Here is a 16,519-nt window from a genome sequence, read left to right as displayed (position 1 = left end):
TTCTCTCTTGGGAGTCGTCTTTCGCTCCGTCTCTCTTCCTCATTTTCCTTGCGCTCCTCCCTTTCCGAGCCGGACATTGGGGGTCATTAGCGGCATGGCTACCCCCTTACCGGGTACCGGGTCCGGGTTCCCCCGAATGAGGAATTACCGGGCCATTCCGACCTTGGAGGGCCCGGTAATTCCTCATTCAAGGAACCCGGACCCGGTACATCCCCATTCGAGCCCCCATAGGGATCAATGGGAATGGGGAGCATGCTAACAATGGGCCTGTTAATAACGGGTCCGTTGTTAGCATGCTGGGCTGCTCGCGGGAATCGCTAAGGCCGCCTGGTATAACCAGGCGGCCTTAGCGGGTCCCGCGAGGAAAACTCGTAATGAGGCGGTAAGGGGTTGATGGATCTGGCACCTTTACCGGTGCTGTTAACCCCTTACCGCCTCACTCGTAATGACCCCCATTGCCTGTACACAATTTGCACAACTTCTTGTATCTTCATTGTTTCTACTGATATCTAATCTATCCAGGGATAGTTCTCTATTCCCACTACTTCGGGTGACATCCTCAGTGTCGTAGAGCTGGGTGCTCTCCAGGCGCTCGTCTTCCCCCTCCCCTTGGGGTGTTTGTTCTAACCCCATTTCATCATATATTCTATCAATTGTTTCTCCGGTACTTCTGGTTTCGAAGTCATCTTCCATATTTGCCCTAGACGTGCCTGGTACTGAATCGTACGCAGGAAATAATTCTTTGATGTCTTCCCAATCTACTAATGGAGCGGGTTTTCTAACCTCTCTCCCCAGATATTCAAGATTGCGTGCTCTCTGTCTTCGCTTACGTTCAACATCGTCATCAAATTCCTTGCGTTTCCTCGCCTCTTCTCTGACTCTATCTTCTTCCTTTTTCTTTTCATTTCTACGTTCATCTGCCCTTCGAATTTCCTCATCTCTTCGTCTCGTTATTCTTTTCTCTCTCATTCTTTGCTCTTCCTCTAACCTCTGCTGTTTCTGTCTGTCTTGATCATTGGCTGCTCCGGGGTTGCGATCAAGCTTTCTTTCTTGCTCTTCGTGATATAGCTGTTCTCGCCTTTGCCTGTCTTTCTTTCTTATTTTTTTGTCTCTCAACTCCTTCTCTTTTACCTTTCTCTGTACCTCATCTAACCTCTCCTTTCGTTTCGCATCATCAATGCCTTTGCCATCAAGTTTCAATAAAATTTGTCCTCCCATCCATTCGTTTTTTGTGAATGCTATCTCATCAGTTCTATCTTCGTTTCCCTTCCATCTTTTCAATTCTCTCTCTTTGTCGAGAGATTTGTTTGTCGGTGCTTGATCCCTTCTTTCGTCCTCACGTCTCTCCTTGTCCCTTGGGACTGTGGATGTGATATCCTTATCTTTCCCTTGATTTTCGTCACTACTATGCATAGGTGACTCATATGCCAGGTTGCTAGACTCCGTGGCTGCTTTAAGCTCTCTCAGCGGATATAATCCTCGTCCTTACTTTCTTCACATTTTGTTTCGGATGGGGCGGGTGGCGCCGTAGTCGTCTCACCCCCCTCTGAGCATACATTAAGTATCCAATCTATTGGCGGCTCCTCTTCCTTTCCCTGTTCATACATTTTCCAATGTTCTAGAACAGCAAGGCGTTTGTCTGACTTGTTGCCCGTATATGTAGCATGCAAATATGTCGTCATGTGTTGCAAGACAGCTTTAGATAAGGACCCACCTTGTGGCCATGGCATAAACATTTTGTGGGCAGTTCCCTTAACCCACACTGTACTATATTTCTTCAGTTTGGGTGCGTGTTTCGGCAACTGTTTGCATAAGTGTGTCCATGGAGTTATGTCCCCCATGCTCAAATCTGTTCCCTTTCCTCTTATATAACACTTGTCAACACTTTCGTGTGGCTTAAACAGTTCCAACAATATGAGCGAGCACCAAACACTGTAAGCTGCAATCCCGATTTTTCACAAAATTGTATACCTTCTATTTTACTCAAAAAACATACATTCGTATGCGATATTATCTCAGCTATTCAATTGCATAAAATTTAAATCAGTTCTCTTAAAAAAATGTTGTCGATGTATGACGTCACAACAAAAAACATGTAAGACAGACGCTTGACAGACTAGACGAACACCAGCTGGTCACAGATATCTCTGCCTCTAATCATTACCCCTTCATGGAGTCTAAACGGACCACTTTCATGACGGCTTTAACCGTCGTGGTAGTCTAATCGTTCCCCCTTTAGCTGGGACTCTGGGTACACGTTTCTTCTATCCGCTTGTATTAAAAGCGTAGGAATAAGGCAAATCCTCTCTCTTCTCGGGTGTCCTCCCTGGGAACCTTTATTTACTTAATTATTCTCGAGTCATTGGGCCTCATTACGCGGTAGGATGTAGCCATGGTGCTATTAGCACCATGGCTACCCCCTTACCGCATTCCGGGTCCGGGTTCCTGAAATAGGGACTTACCGGGTCATTCCAACCTTGGAGGACCGGGTAAGTCCCCATTCCGGGAACCATTCCCCATTCCCATTCGAGCCCCCATAGGGCTCAATGGGAATGGGGATGGAGCTAATAACAGTACTGCAATTTGCGGTACCGTTATTAGCTGTGAAGTCCCTTAACGGGTCCCGTCCTTAACACCTGGTCAGACCAGGTGTTAAGGAAGGGACCCGCTAAGGGACCTCGGAATAGGGTGGTAAGGGATTACCGGCACCGGTGCCCTTACCGGTGCCAGTAATCCCTTACCACCTACCGCGTAATGAGGCCCATTATCCCCTTATATATATATATACATTCTTCTCTACTTCTAACTATATTTTGTTTTCCCACCTCCCTCCGTTACCTTTTCCCTTTACTTGTTCTAAGACATGCACTTTTGCCAAAACACTCAATCTTTTTCACTCACCGTTCGCATGGTTTCTTTGTGGACCCTCCGGATCACCGCCTTTGTTACTGCCTTCTTCAGTTTTTCAGCCGCTCAGCTGCCCGTAGGAATGGGAAGGGATAGCGTGGGGAACACGGGTTCCTTCAGGCCCTAGTCTGCAGTTTTTCTTACACTACCACTGTCTACGGGGAGCTTCAGGGTCTACTCAGCCGAATGGCAAAGGACTTGTGATATTGCCGAAGACCTCGAGTTACTGTATGTCGACGGTCAATGGGTGTCTTATTCTAATCGATAAACCATCAATCTCTGCTACCAAGTGTACTCCGGAGACCCCCGGCCGGCCCATAGAGCCGAGGTTTGCTCCGAAGTACTTTAAGACGAGATAGCTGCACCCTTGAGATGGATGGGGGTGCAGATTTATTACTCCAACACCAATCAATAAGGACAACTTAATGGTTTGGCAAAGGGAGTCCGTTTAATGACAATTACAAAAAAGGGGGAGTCATGGAAATCAGCAGTGATGCGATCATCCTTCTCGGTTCATCTCCAATGAACTTCATACAAGTAGTAACATTTATACTCAAAACTCGTCATAATTCACGTGTAACACTCAAAAGTTAACATGCAATTCTATTGGTTGGGAAAAGGTAACTTTAATATAGGTACTATATCTGTATATGGTAATGGAGTGAGGGGATTGGGTAAACACTGTCAGGTGGGCGTCTATGCCCTTCCTTCAAAAATGACTAATGTAGACGTCACTAAAAGTAAAACGTCCCATTGGTTCTACTAACTATAGGACCCTAGATTATTTGGTCCATTTTGATTGGGTTGGCACCAAACCCATGCATACATTTCCACCTTGCTTAGCAGCACGCAGAATGGTCAGCCAGGTGCAGGGTGCCCCTTAGCTACCTGGCCTTTCTCCAATTAAGGTTACAAATCAATCATCGCTTCAGCAACTATGTGTCAATTATTTTACTGTGGTTGGCCTCGAAACTGCATCTTCTGTCTGGAGAAGTTCTGATATCTCTGCCTGGGTGGATGCCAAGCATAGATGTGAACCCGTGCTCCTTCTCGCTCGGCTGGCCACGTGATTCCCACACCGTGAATTTGTCTTGTTTCTCTCAATTTGTGTATTTGATTGTTATTTAGCTCAGCCACCTGCCTACGCTTCCTTATCTCAACCTTTCAGAGACAGGATATTCTGTTCTTAAGCTTCAATTAGAAGTAGATATTGTTTGTTCCTTCTATTGGTATGACCTTGGCTCTCATGGCACGAGTTGCATCTGCCGAGTTTCGATTCAGCCGTCCCTTCTTGTTTTGCTAGAATATGAATCTCTGCTCATGCGACCTTTAGTAACTTGGGTTGATTCTGCTTCGTTTGCAAAGTGGACGTGCACTTATAATACTGTGCTTCGTTTGAGGTAGATGTATGTAAAATGGCACTTGCTGCATTATTCTTCTACTTAGCATAGCAAGCTGCATTGTTTTCTTACCTTTCTTGTGGTTCCAAGCATATGTACAGGTGTTAGCTGGTTTACAGCTTAAATTTCTTTGTATTTCAACATCGTTCTCCCCTTCTAGATTCACGATATCCTTATTCATGGCATTTCGTCTCCGTTTGTCATTCTAGGGTCATCATTTCTTCTATTTGTAGGTTAGTCCGGGTACTCGTGAGGTCACCATTCGTCTTCTATTAAGACCTTTTTGGTTTCTTCCGGGACTGTACTTAGGCAATCTTCATTTCGTCTCATATGCTGGTAGGGTTTTCTTAATGGATACCTTACTGTCCATGGTTTTCTGGGTATTGGTACTTCAATAGGCTTTACTCTTCTGATAGGTACTGGGCAGAGCCCTACTGCGGCTCTCTGCTGATTTATTTGCTCATCATCCGTCACATATCTTGGTGTGAACGTTCCTTGTACTTCAAAATGGGCGACTGGAGTGCAGGCTTTATTTGGGACCTCCTCTACAGTAGTAACGGATGCCTCACTCACGGGGTGGGGAGCCCACATGAACGATTTGACAATCAGCAATCGTTGGTCTCCATCCGAGTCCAAACTACATATCAACCTTTTGGAGCTGAGGGCGCTCAGACTAGCACTGAAGGCCTTCCTGCCCTCTGTACGGGGAAAGAATGTCCTAATAATGACGGACAACACAGTGGCCATGTACTACCTCAGCAAGAGAGGAGGTGTAGGGTCACTACTACTGTGCAGAGAGGCAATTTAGCTCTGGCTCTGGGTAATACAAGAAGGAATATCTGTGTCAGCAATTCACCTAGCCGGAGAGCAGAACATGGTGCGGACGCTGTGAGCAGGCAAAGCACAGTCTCCCATGAGTGTTTGGGAAGTCCTTCAAAAGATCTTCACCCTTTGGGGAACCCCTCAAGTGGAACTGTTCCCGACCAGTGTCAACCGGAAGTGCGAATGGTACAGCTCCAGGGTATTTCCCCCAAGAGGAGCTCTAGGAGAGGTGCTTGTGGTGGAATGGGAGTTTCCACTCCTGAACTCAGTTCCTCCAGTCACCGTCATTCCTCATGTGATCAGGAGGTTGAGAAAGTTTGGGAAATCCATGATCTTGGTTGCCCCGGATTCGGCCAGGAGAGAAGCTGAAGAGATATTTATCATAAAATGAATACGTTGGAGGAACATCCAATCGAAAGAACATTACCAGGAGTAAGTAACTTGTTCTTCTGAAGTCTATGGTGCTCCTCGCAGTTCCCTTTGGCCATAAAACGCTTGTATAAATTCCTTTATATTAACATAATGAATAACTGGTATCTAACATATTATTCCTTCCTCAGTAAATTAAATTGTCATATTCAGATTGCTCATCAAGTACCCCCCCCCTTCCCAATATGCTCACTGGTGTCTTTCAGGAATGTAACAATGGCACTGCCAAGGTATGCTCTCCTACTGTTATGGGTAATTTTTCAGTAAATGGAACCTTTGTTTTAGCCTCAGGGAATCCTTGTGTGACCATTATATTTTCTGACATTGGAAACCTCCCTTCCTTGACACAAGATCTTGTTGCTCTGGTGTCTACTAAAAAGGAAAATGTTCTGTCTCCTATTTTCACCCCCATCCCGGATTCCTCATCTGGGTCAGGAGTTACTGATGGTACTGAACCCATCAAGCCACTCTGTTGACTGTCCTATTGTGGATACATGCTCATCCCTGTCCCTGTGAAATGACTCCCTCTCACAAATGTGACTCCCCTTACACCAGTGTTTGCGGCAATATGTCCCTTTCGCCCTGTCCTGACTGCTGCCCTTGCATTTTGTAATGCATTCACTGCCTGTTCCTGTGTCTGTGGTTTCTGTATTTGGGATATTGATACTTGTCGCTGTTGCTGCGATTTCTGCTGTTGTGGCTATTCTGCAAATTGCGTTATTTATTGTGCCTGTGACTGCACATTTCCATTTGGAAATGGCTGTTGTGTGTAATCAAATGTGCTGTGTTCTTGCTGCACTTGTGGTGTGTCATAAGCCTTGTATGCAAGCACCCCTCTTGAGCCATACTTTGCCATCCCTGTTGCCATCTCTGCTGCACCACCCCTCCTCTGCTCCTGCATGTCCGTAAATAAGGTCCCATTCTTCCACATGTCCAACATTCCGCCCCAAATCCTCTGGAACCCCCAAATCTTAGTATCATGCCATCAAATCCTCCTCCAAATCCGGCTCCAAATCCATATAATCTTCCTCTGAGCAACTGCCCCTTACCCTCCCCTCTGGGTAATTATTACTTCCACCTCTCCCTACAAAATTTCAGCTGATAGCATGTTGTAGACCTTCCTGTCCATGTTTTCTCCCCACAACATTTGTGATCATTGCTTCCTCCACCAATATTTTTGACAATTTCATTTGTACCAATTTCGCTTCCTCCCTCTGTCTCTCTTCAAATGTATTCCTTTCCTTCTTCTGTTTCATTCTGCAGTAATGGACTATTGTATTGTATAGTATTTGGTTGTTTATATAGCACTCTTTCCCTATTTGTATGGCGTCAATGTGCTTTGTGGTTGGAACGGTTTATAGTGATAATGTCGAAAAACATTTTGTCGAAAGTCAAAATGTCGAAAACATAATGTCGAAAAAAAAAATTCGAATGTCTTTTTTTCTTAGTTTTTTGTTTGAAACTGGGGGGTTCCCCCCCAACCCCCTTTTTAAAAATAATTTCTGTTTTAACCTTTTTTTTAACACAAAGTAAATAAAAAAAAGAAATCATTCAAATTTTTTTTTTCGACATTATTTTTTCGACATTTTTGTAATTCGACCAAATGTTTTCGACATTATAACTGCACACTGGTTGGAACGCCTTTGTTGACTTAGCCAATGTGCTGGAAAATTCTAAAAAGTTTACATTAGGAGATGCATGTGTGCATTTTCACTGGTTTAGGACGGGTGGCTGGCAAAGCTTGACTAAGCAGCCCAAAAAGAGGTCAGGCATGTGGGTGGGTGCTGTGGTGGTTTGCAAAAGAGTGCTATTGTTGAGAGAGTCAATGTGTGGCTAGCTATACCAAATTTCTTTTCATTGGTAGTCGCTGTATGCTAGTGGCAGAGGTGCTGAGGTAAGTCAGGTGTTTCAGTGTGGACGGCTATATGTCCTGCTAGACCAGAAAGGCATAGCCATAGCTGCATTCTACGGTGCATGGATGCTTGGCCGTGCATGCAGCGTGTCTCCACATATGTGGTGTAAGGTATACGTGCCGTGGTCTTCAAGGTTATACGTACCATAGTCTTCAGAGTTATTTGACTGGAGCGATCTTTGTCCAGTGCGGACAGCGTGGTCTCATTATTCATGGTCTCTCTAGTGCGAGAGTCTGAGCAGACGGTGAGTCTTAAGTCTGTTTGTAGAGATCAGAGAAGCAGCTACCACCTCTGAGGTAGAATCACTGACCTTGGACATCATCGCCATGGGCCAGCCCAGATAGCGTTACAGTAAGTAGGAATTTACTCCAATGAAAACCCAATAGGGAGGGGGCAGTGTAAGAGATAAGCAATCCCAGGCCCCAAAACCCATTGCTAGGAATGGCATGCCTCAATGTTGTGGTCAGTGTGCAGGGTTTTCGGTTCAAGGGCTAATATCAGTGGTTGTCTCTCAGTCCCTTTGGAGGCCTCAGATCGTTAGAGAACACCCGCATTTGGTTCCACGATGTAGAACAGACTGTTGGGGCATGGCCTGGCACACAGTGCCAAGACATGGTTGCCTGAGTGTCTCCTGTGACAACGAGGAGAAAACATTTCAGAATGCCTGCAATAGACAGATTATTGCCCTGATTCATAATGAGAGGTGGGGGGAAATGCCTGTGTACGTACTCTGTCGAACTTCAGCTTGCTAGGCAAAGACAGTGACTGTTCAATTGTAATTTGGTCCACTGTTCTGCCTCAATCCCCACTACTATCCTTAATTGTTTTTGTCAGGAGACCCTGATATAAGATGTGATAAAACACAGATACATGTTTGTCCCAACTCCCTCTCATCTCCAATCGCCTCTTCTCCTGTATGTCCTGTATGTATGTGGCAGGCTCCTCATTTATCCACATTGTGCGTGTCATATTCAAGCTCATGTCTGCTTTGTCTGGGAATTGCACTCTCAACGCCTACCAAACTGCTGCTCTGCATTAGTTACTACTGCTTACAACGGGTATAACCCTGGCACAGTCGGAAATTAAGTTCATGGTTGAGGAGGAGTAGGAGCAGTGGGCCCGCACATGCCCTTCGTCTTGTTGATTATATGTATACTTTGTTTTTACCTGTTCCTCTTCCTCAAACATTTTCCACAGCTCAAGTATACTTAACCTGTTTCGCAATGTTTTCTCTTTGTATGTGACATGTATGTGCATATGCATGTGTTGCAGTAAGCTTTTCAAATGTGTCCCTTCTAGAGGCCAAGGCTGAAACATTTTGCTAGCTTTCTCTTTGACCCATTGAACATGATATTTAACCGTTTTCTCCTTATATTGGGGAACTAACTTACATTGATGAGCAATGCTGGTGTCTGGCATTATAACAATATAAATAATTCAGCTTACTATAAAAATCAGCAATCACCTCTCCAGTACACACTCACCTCCTTCCCTTGTTCATACCCCTCCTCTTTATTTCCTTACAATGTTAACACAACGACGTGTCCCTCCTGAACCAAGTCACATCAAAACAAAAGTCCTCCTACATCACACCAACAATGCACAATCTCAATCTATTCCAAACTTACCACCAAACAAACGTAACCGCTATGCTACCAACACACACAAAACACCTGTACCGTCCATATTATATACAAAAGCAATGCCGGCAAATAACATAAAACAAAAACTCTATTAACACAATTGTCTTACCTTTATACTTGGCGTCTCCTCTTTATCTCCTTTTTTACTGCCCCCGAAGAAGGCTGGGCTTTACGCCCTAACGTGTGATCTTCCCCAACTACTGTCGGATTGGAAGTATCTTCTCTTTTTATCTCCAATATCCTTTTTTCAACTTAAAACACCATCAACTCTCTCCTGCCCACATGTATCTTCATGCAAAGTTATACTCGCAATCCTAGGATCCCCGAGGTCCATCAGCGTTGAGCCTGCTCTGCCCACTGCACCCTTGAGACACTGCACAGGAAAATTAGCTCTTGCCAACCTCTTAAGTGCGCTCTCAAATCACTCCCCGCAGGCGGACTCCACTATCCAGGGGAAACACGGCAAGGACTCCTCGACCCTCCGCCAGACACTGGGTATCTCAGCAATGCCTCCAATTGTTAAGGTGGTCCCAATCGATAATTGTTAATCAATAACAAAACACACTCAAAAAAGTCAAGTAACTACAAGTACACAAGAACACCCAGCTTTATAGAAAATGAACGACCGGGGAAGATACAAAAAAGCATTATCAATTGTTATAATGTAGAACACAAGCTATTAAATGAAAAACATGTCATAAATGGTGTGATGGTTAGTGATAAGAAAACACTTTTATTGACTCACACTATCGGTAAGATATAATATCTATATTTTCTGTAGCCAAAGGCTACTACTGTTGGATATTTTTTAACTGATGTCTCCTCCTAAATTCATCCTACTAAAAAGTATTACACTTCATAATAGCTTTTCATTGGTTGGCATTATACCACGGCAGCCAAACTAGCAGACAAAATCGTAATTGCTCGGTAGTTTGCTCATCCGACCTTGGGCCCTTTAATGTGATGCCAGGGTGCATGGTGAGGAAGGAGAGATGAATGGACTGATATAATTCAGTTTGAAGAAGTTTACTCCCTAACCATTCCCAGGGCTGAGACCTTTATCTGCCAATTTGTTCTTGCCCTTGGCGTTGTTCCTGTGTCTGGCTGCACCAAGGAAATAACAAGTGTGCAGTCCAGTTGCGCCATGACTAAATTATCACTGTTCCGATCACGTGGTGGAGGACCACTGCTCAGAACTCATTTTTTGTATATTTATTGAGTTTTCTGCTATTCTAACCCGTGTTTAATGCATTGTGTGTTTATTAAGTGGCTGCTTGCCATGGTAGCTACTTGCACCTGGAGATCAAAGTTATCTGTATTTCTTCAATGCTACACATAGAAACTAATTAACATGCGTTACAGACATCCATAGTGCAGCTAATATGGGCTACTCCTGAAGCCGTTTGCAATTGTTGGTCACTGCACGGCTACTCCGGACAGGATGTTCTGGATTTGATTTGTTTATTTGTCAGGTGCTTATGACCCATTCAAGTATATAAGTGCATGGCCAGGAAGTTCTACTTTATTTTTTGTCTTCAAACCTATTGGCATATGCTGTCACCACTCCATAGTATTTACTGTATAATCTATCCTAACAAGTTGGGATGTTTGGAGAGCATCTGCATGTACAGTGGTTCTCCTTCCTTTAAAACTCCCATCCTTACATACCCTTATGTATAGTCTAGTGTTATATTAGTGCTTGGGCTGCATGACCATATATTGGGAGGTGGGAGATTTCTGCAGTGTGGAGAAATGCATGCAGAGAGGTGGGTAGGTTTCTATATTTCAAAATTCGGCTGTTTTATAGAAAGATAACTTTTCTCACCTGGCCTGCTGTAGGAACATGATTCCCAACAAGTTGTGAAGGAGGGGAAGCTATCAATATAGAGTACCCTGAATGTGAAATTTAAATCTCCTGTGCACTGGAATGCATTTCTTAGAGAGTGACTATCTGTGATATGGGACCCTCAGAGATTAATGACCGTAGCTTCCCAAGATTAGAAACTTCCCCATGTTATACTGAACTATAACGCCTCTTCATTTTGCATGTTCAGGTCCACCAATTGCCATACCCTCAAGTTGGTCTTGCAAGTTGGATGAAACCGGTAGTGAAAAAACCCAGGATCGAGAAGGGAATGGAATTTCAGAACTGACCAGCAAATGTGAGTAACAAGAAGAATAAATGCAGGTTGAACTAATTGTCATTGCCTAGGTTGCATATTCAGCTATAGTCATTCAATAAATCAGAAAAAGGGTTAGTTCAAGTATGAAGTTGCCTGATAAAGTATTTGGGGTTACATACATTGGAGAACACTTCATGCATGATTCCTCTAGCTTTTAATGTATTTGAATATATTAGATACAGAGGTTAGTACTTCTCCCAGAAAACCTACAATAGCAACAATACGGACACATAAAGGTTATAAGTACTGATAACATGACAAAATGGGAAGGAGACACATTGGTACACTAGAAACCAATGAGTACATTGTTAAGCATTATTTAAAGTTATATACTATTTTTGCATTGACAAACCAACGGAAGTAGGGAATCAGGCGAGGCTACCACATGAAAGCAGGGGTGTCCTTTTCAGGGAGTGGACGTGTTCTTTGAGAAATTATTTTATTCCTTGAATGTGACAATGTTATTGATTTCTGAGGGTATTAGTTCTAGAGGAAGTTTATCAGGCGTTAAAATGAGCACTGGTTGATAGACAAATGTTAGGCTGAGTAGTTCCTGGGAGCACAGCGCGCAAGAAGAACAGTTGCTAAAGTGGCTAATGGATTTGTCTAGGTAGATGGGGTCAATCTGTGGATAGATTTCTAGACAGGGAGGAGAAATGTAAAAACATTTAGGGGGTAGTTCATAGAATCCAGCGCACAAGTGGCACATGCGGCTGGCGCACAATGTGCGCATGCGACAGTCTGCGCCAGCCGCGTGCGCTAAAATCCATTTCCGCGCACAGCGTATTCATGGATTTCAACATCCAAAACCAGCCGTGGCGCAGCGACCCTGCAGCAGTGCCAGTTACGCCTCCAACCCCTCCCCGTGTGCCATGCACAGTGCAGAAATCCCATACATGGCACACAGGCCCCCAACCAAGAAAACGCCTGTAAAACTCCCCGCGCACCCCTCCGAATACATGTACTCCCCAGCGCGGGAAGTTTCACATGCGATTGGCCCAGTGCGAGCGGGGTACGTGTATTACTGGGGTTCGTGGGAAGTTTCACACGCGATTGGCCCTTTGCAAGCGAGTTACGTGTATAACTGGGGTTCGCAGGAAGTTTCACACGCGATTGGCCCTGTGCGAGCGGGGTACGTGTATTACTGGGGTTCGCGGGAAGTTTCACACACGATTGGCCCTGTGCGAGCGGGTTACGTGTATAACTGGGGTTCGCGGGAAGTTTCACACGCGATTGGCCCTGTGCGAGCGGGGTACATGTATTACTGGGGTTTGCAGGAAGTTTCACACGCGATTGGCCCTATGCGAGCGGGTTACGTGTATTACTGGGGTTCGCGGGAAGTTTCACACGAGATTGGCTCTGTGCGAGTGGGGTACGTGTATTACTGGGGTTTGCGGGGAGTTTCACACGCGATTGGCCCTGTGCGAGCGGGGTACGTGTATTACTGGGGTTCGCGAGAACTTTCACACGCGATTGGCCCTGTGCGAGCGGGATACGTGTATTACTGGGGTTCGTGGGAAGTTTCACACGCGATTACGCTGTCAGAGCGGGGCCCGTGTATTTCGGGGGTGCGCGTGAAGTTTCACATGCGATTTCGCTGTCAGAAGTTTCACACGCGATTTCGCTCTCAGAGCGGGGTACGTGTATTTCAGGGGTGCGCGTGAAGTTTCAAACGCGATTTCGCTGTCAGAGCGGGGTACGTGTATCCAGTGGGGTGCGCGGGGAGTCCCACACATAAATTGGCAGTGTGGGTCCTCCCAAATGACCCCTCTACCCCCTCCATGGCCCCTGCAGGCAGCCCACACCACAGGGGACTACCCTGCACCCCTGGCCATGTCCGGCAGGCAGCCCATACACCATGGGCATGCCCCCCAGCCAAGCCACATGTCACGGTGCAATATGATCACCAACCCATGTCCCCCAGCACCCCCACCCCCCAGCAGTGAGGGGCACCTGCCAGCAGGCCCCCACTCATGTCCCCCTGTACCTGCACCCCCCAGCAGTGAGGGGCACCTGCCAGCAGGCCCCCACTCATGTCCCACTCATGTCCCCCTGCACCCCCACGCCCCAGCAGTGAGGGGCGCCTGCCAGCAGGCCCCCACTCATGTCCCCCTGCATCCCCACCCCCCAGCAGTGAGGGGCACCTGCCAGCAGGCCCCCACTCGTGTCCCCCTGCACCCCCACCCCCCAGCAGTGAGGGGCACCTGCCAGCAGGCCCCCACTCATGTCCCACTCATGTCCCCCTGCACCCCCACCCTCCAGCAGTGACGGGCAACTGCCAGCAGGCCCCCACTCATGTCCCACTCATGTCCCCCAGCACCCCCACCCCCCAGCAGTGAGGGGCACCTGCCAGCAGGCCCCCACTCATGTCCCCCTGCATCCCCAACCCCCAGCAGTGAGGGGCACCTGCCATCAGGCCCCCAATCATGTCCCCCTGCACCCACACCCCCCAGCAGTGAGGAGCACCTGCCAGCAGGCCCCCACTCATGTCCCCCAGCACCCCCACCCCCCAGCAGTGAGGGGCACCTGCCAGCAGGCCCCCACTCATGTCCCCCTGAATCCCCACCCCCCAGCAGGGAGGGGCACCTGCCAGCAGTCCCCCACTCATGTCCCACTCATGTCCCCCTGCATCCCCAACCCCCCAGCAGTGAGGGGCACCTGCCAGCAGGCCCTCACTCATGTCCCACTCATGTCCCACTCATGTCCCCCTGCACCCCCACCCCCCAGCAGTAAGGGGCACCTGCCAGCAGGTCCCCACTCATATCCCCCTGCACCCCCACCCCTCAGCAGTGAGGGGCACCTGCCAGCAGGCCCCCACTCATGTCCCACTCATGTCCCCCTGCAACCCCACCCCCCAGCAGTGAGGGGCACCTGCCAGCAGGCCCCCACTCATGTCCCCCTGCACCCCACCCCTCAGCAGTGAGGGGCATCTGCCAGCAGGCCCCCACTCATGTCCCCCTGCACCCCCACCCCTCAGCAGTGAGGGGCACCTGCCAGCAGGCCCCCACTCATGTCCCACTCATGTCCCCCTGCACCCCCACCCCCCAGCAGTGAGGGGCACCTGCCAGCAGGCCCCCACTCATGTCCCCCTGCACCCCACCCCTCAGCAGTGAGGGGCACCTGCCAGCAGGCCCCCATTCATGTCCCACTGCACCCGCACCCCCCAGCAGTGAGGGGCACCGGCCAGCAGGCCCCCACTCATGTCCCCCTGCACCCCACCCCTCAGCAGTGAGGGGCACCTGCCAGCAGGCCCCCACTCATATCCCACTCATGTCCACCTGTACCCCCACCCCCCAGCAGTGAGGGGCGCCTGCCAGCAGGCCCCCACTCATGTCCCCCTGCACCCCCACCCCCCAGCAGTGAGGGGCACCTGCCAGCAGGCCCCCACTCATGCCCCCCCCTACATGAAATAAAGATGCACAATCATGGCCCACTTCTACACCAAAATACCACAGCATGCCACCCCATTCTTGAGACGCAATGATTTCCCAATCCACCCCACACTGACATGCGTAACTCAAGACACAAACCAAAAGTCAACTATGTACATCAACACATGTCCATCACACACACACACTGGTTGGCATTGACTGTGTAAACCCACATTTTCACATGCATTAACCCAATGAGTGAATCCCACACATGGAACTAAAATATCAAAATGTATTATATACAAAAATTAAAGGCATGGTCTAGTAAAAAAAAATATTTAAAAAATAGATAGGCAACATAAAAAAATAATACTAGCATTCTCTTTTTTAAAACTTCCTATGTAAAATTTTGAGCTATTCAAGCTCAAAATTCGCAAAAGCAAGCACATGGGCGCATCCATTTTGTGAAATGGATGCCCTCCTCTGCTGGCTTTTGCTTTTGCGGCACTAATGAAGGAAAAGCCAGCCAGCTGTAGTAAACAAAAGCTACCGCTGGGTGGCTTTCCCTTCATTAGTGCTGTACGCGGAGGACGGGGACCGGAGACCAGAGCAGGAAAGCTGCAGCTAAATCTCGGTAAGTGCTATTTATTTTTTTTAAAATAATAAGCACTAGCTGGGGTTTTTTGTCTAAGTTTTCCGGGCTGGAGGAGCCCGGAAAACTTAGAAATAAAACCGCAGCTTTAAAAACGTTGCATTTATGTTTGCGGTCGCTTTTGAAGCGACCACAAACATAAATACAACGTTATTGTGTTGGAAAACACTGCGGTTTTTCTTTCCAAGTTTTTCAGGCTCCTCCGGCTTGGAGGAGCCTGAGAAACTCAGAAAGAAAAACCGCAGCGTTTTCCAACACAACCACGTTGTGTTTCTGCCTGAATCTGCTTTCCCATTTGGGGCTCTCGGGCTCCCCACGGGGAGCCCGAGAGCCCCAAATGGGAAATCAGCTGTAGGCAGAAACACTACGTGGCATGTAAATACAACTGCGTTGTGTTTCTGCCTGCTGTGGCTTTCACTTTGCGTCTCCGGTGCTCCCCGGGGAGCACCAGAGACCCAAAGTGATAGCCACAGCAGGCAGAAACACAACGCGGTTGTGTTGGAAAACGCTTCGGTTTTTCTTTCCGAGTTTCTCAGGCTCCTCCAAGCCGGAGGAGCCTGAGAAACTTGGAAAGAAAAACCACAGTGTTTTCCAACACAATAACGTTGTATTTATGTTTGCGGTCGCTTCAAAAGCGACCGCAAACATAAATACAACGTTTTTAAAGCTGCGGTTTTATTTCTAAGTTTTCCGGGCTCCTCCAGCCCGGAAAACATAGAAAAAAAACCGCAGCTAGTGCTTATTTCTTTTTTAAAAAATAAATAGCACTTACCGAGATTCAGCTGCAGCTTTCCTGCTTTGGTCTCCGGTCCCCGTCCTCCGCGTACAGCACTAATGAAGGGAAAGCCACCCAGCGGTAGCTTTTGTTTACTACAGCTGGCTGGCTTTTCCTTCATTAGTGCCGCAAAAGCAAAAGCCAGCACAGGAGGGCATCCATTTCACAAAATGGATGCGCCCATGTGCTTGCTTTTGCGTATTTTGAGCTTGAATAGCTCAAAATTTTACATAGGAAGTTTTAAAAAAGAGAATGCTAGTATTCTTTTTTTTATGTTGCCTATCTATTTTTTAAATAATATTTTTTACTAGACCATGCCTTTAAGCAATGAAATGAAAGCATAACAAAATAGCAAACATGAAATGAAAAGCATGTGCAAAAGATTAGTAAATGAAAAGTATAACCAATCCAAAGAAATCCGAAA

The 16,519-nt window shown here is 47.2% G+C and overlaps 1 protein-coding gene across 2 annotated transcripts in view; it reads left to right on the top strand.

Annotated features, from left to right (window-relative positions):
- Positions 1-16,519, top strand: part of LOC138567581 (zinc finger protein 665-like) — a 728,415-nt gene that overhangs the window by 586,295 nt on the left and 125,601 nt on the right. For both annotated transcript variants that reach the window (XM_069645953.1, XM_069645952.1), the window contains one exon: positions 11,169-11,276. In XM_069645953.1, the coding sequence (XP_069502054.1) occupies positions 11,169-11,276 (108 nt within the window). The remainder of the gene's footprint in view (positions 1-11,168; positions 11,277-16,519) is intronic.

The sequence above is a fragment of the Ambystoma mexicanum genome, chromosome 2p (genome assembly GCF_040938575.1).
Source record: "Ambystoma mexicanum isolate Mex_15411 chromosome 2p, UKY_AmexF1_1, whole genome shotgun sequence".
In the NCBI taxonomy this organism is placed as follows: Eukaryota; Metazoa; Chordata; class Amphibia; order Caudata; family Ambystomatidae; genus Ambystoma; species Ambystoma mexicanum.
This window is presented reverse-complemented; position numbering and strand designations above follow the sequence as displayed.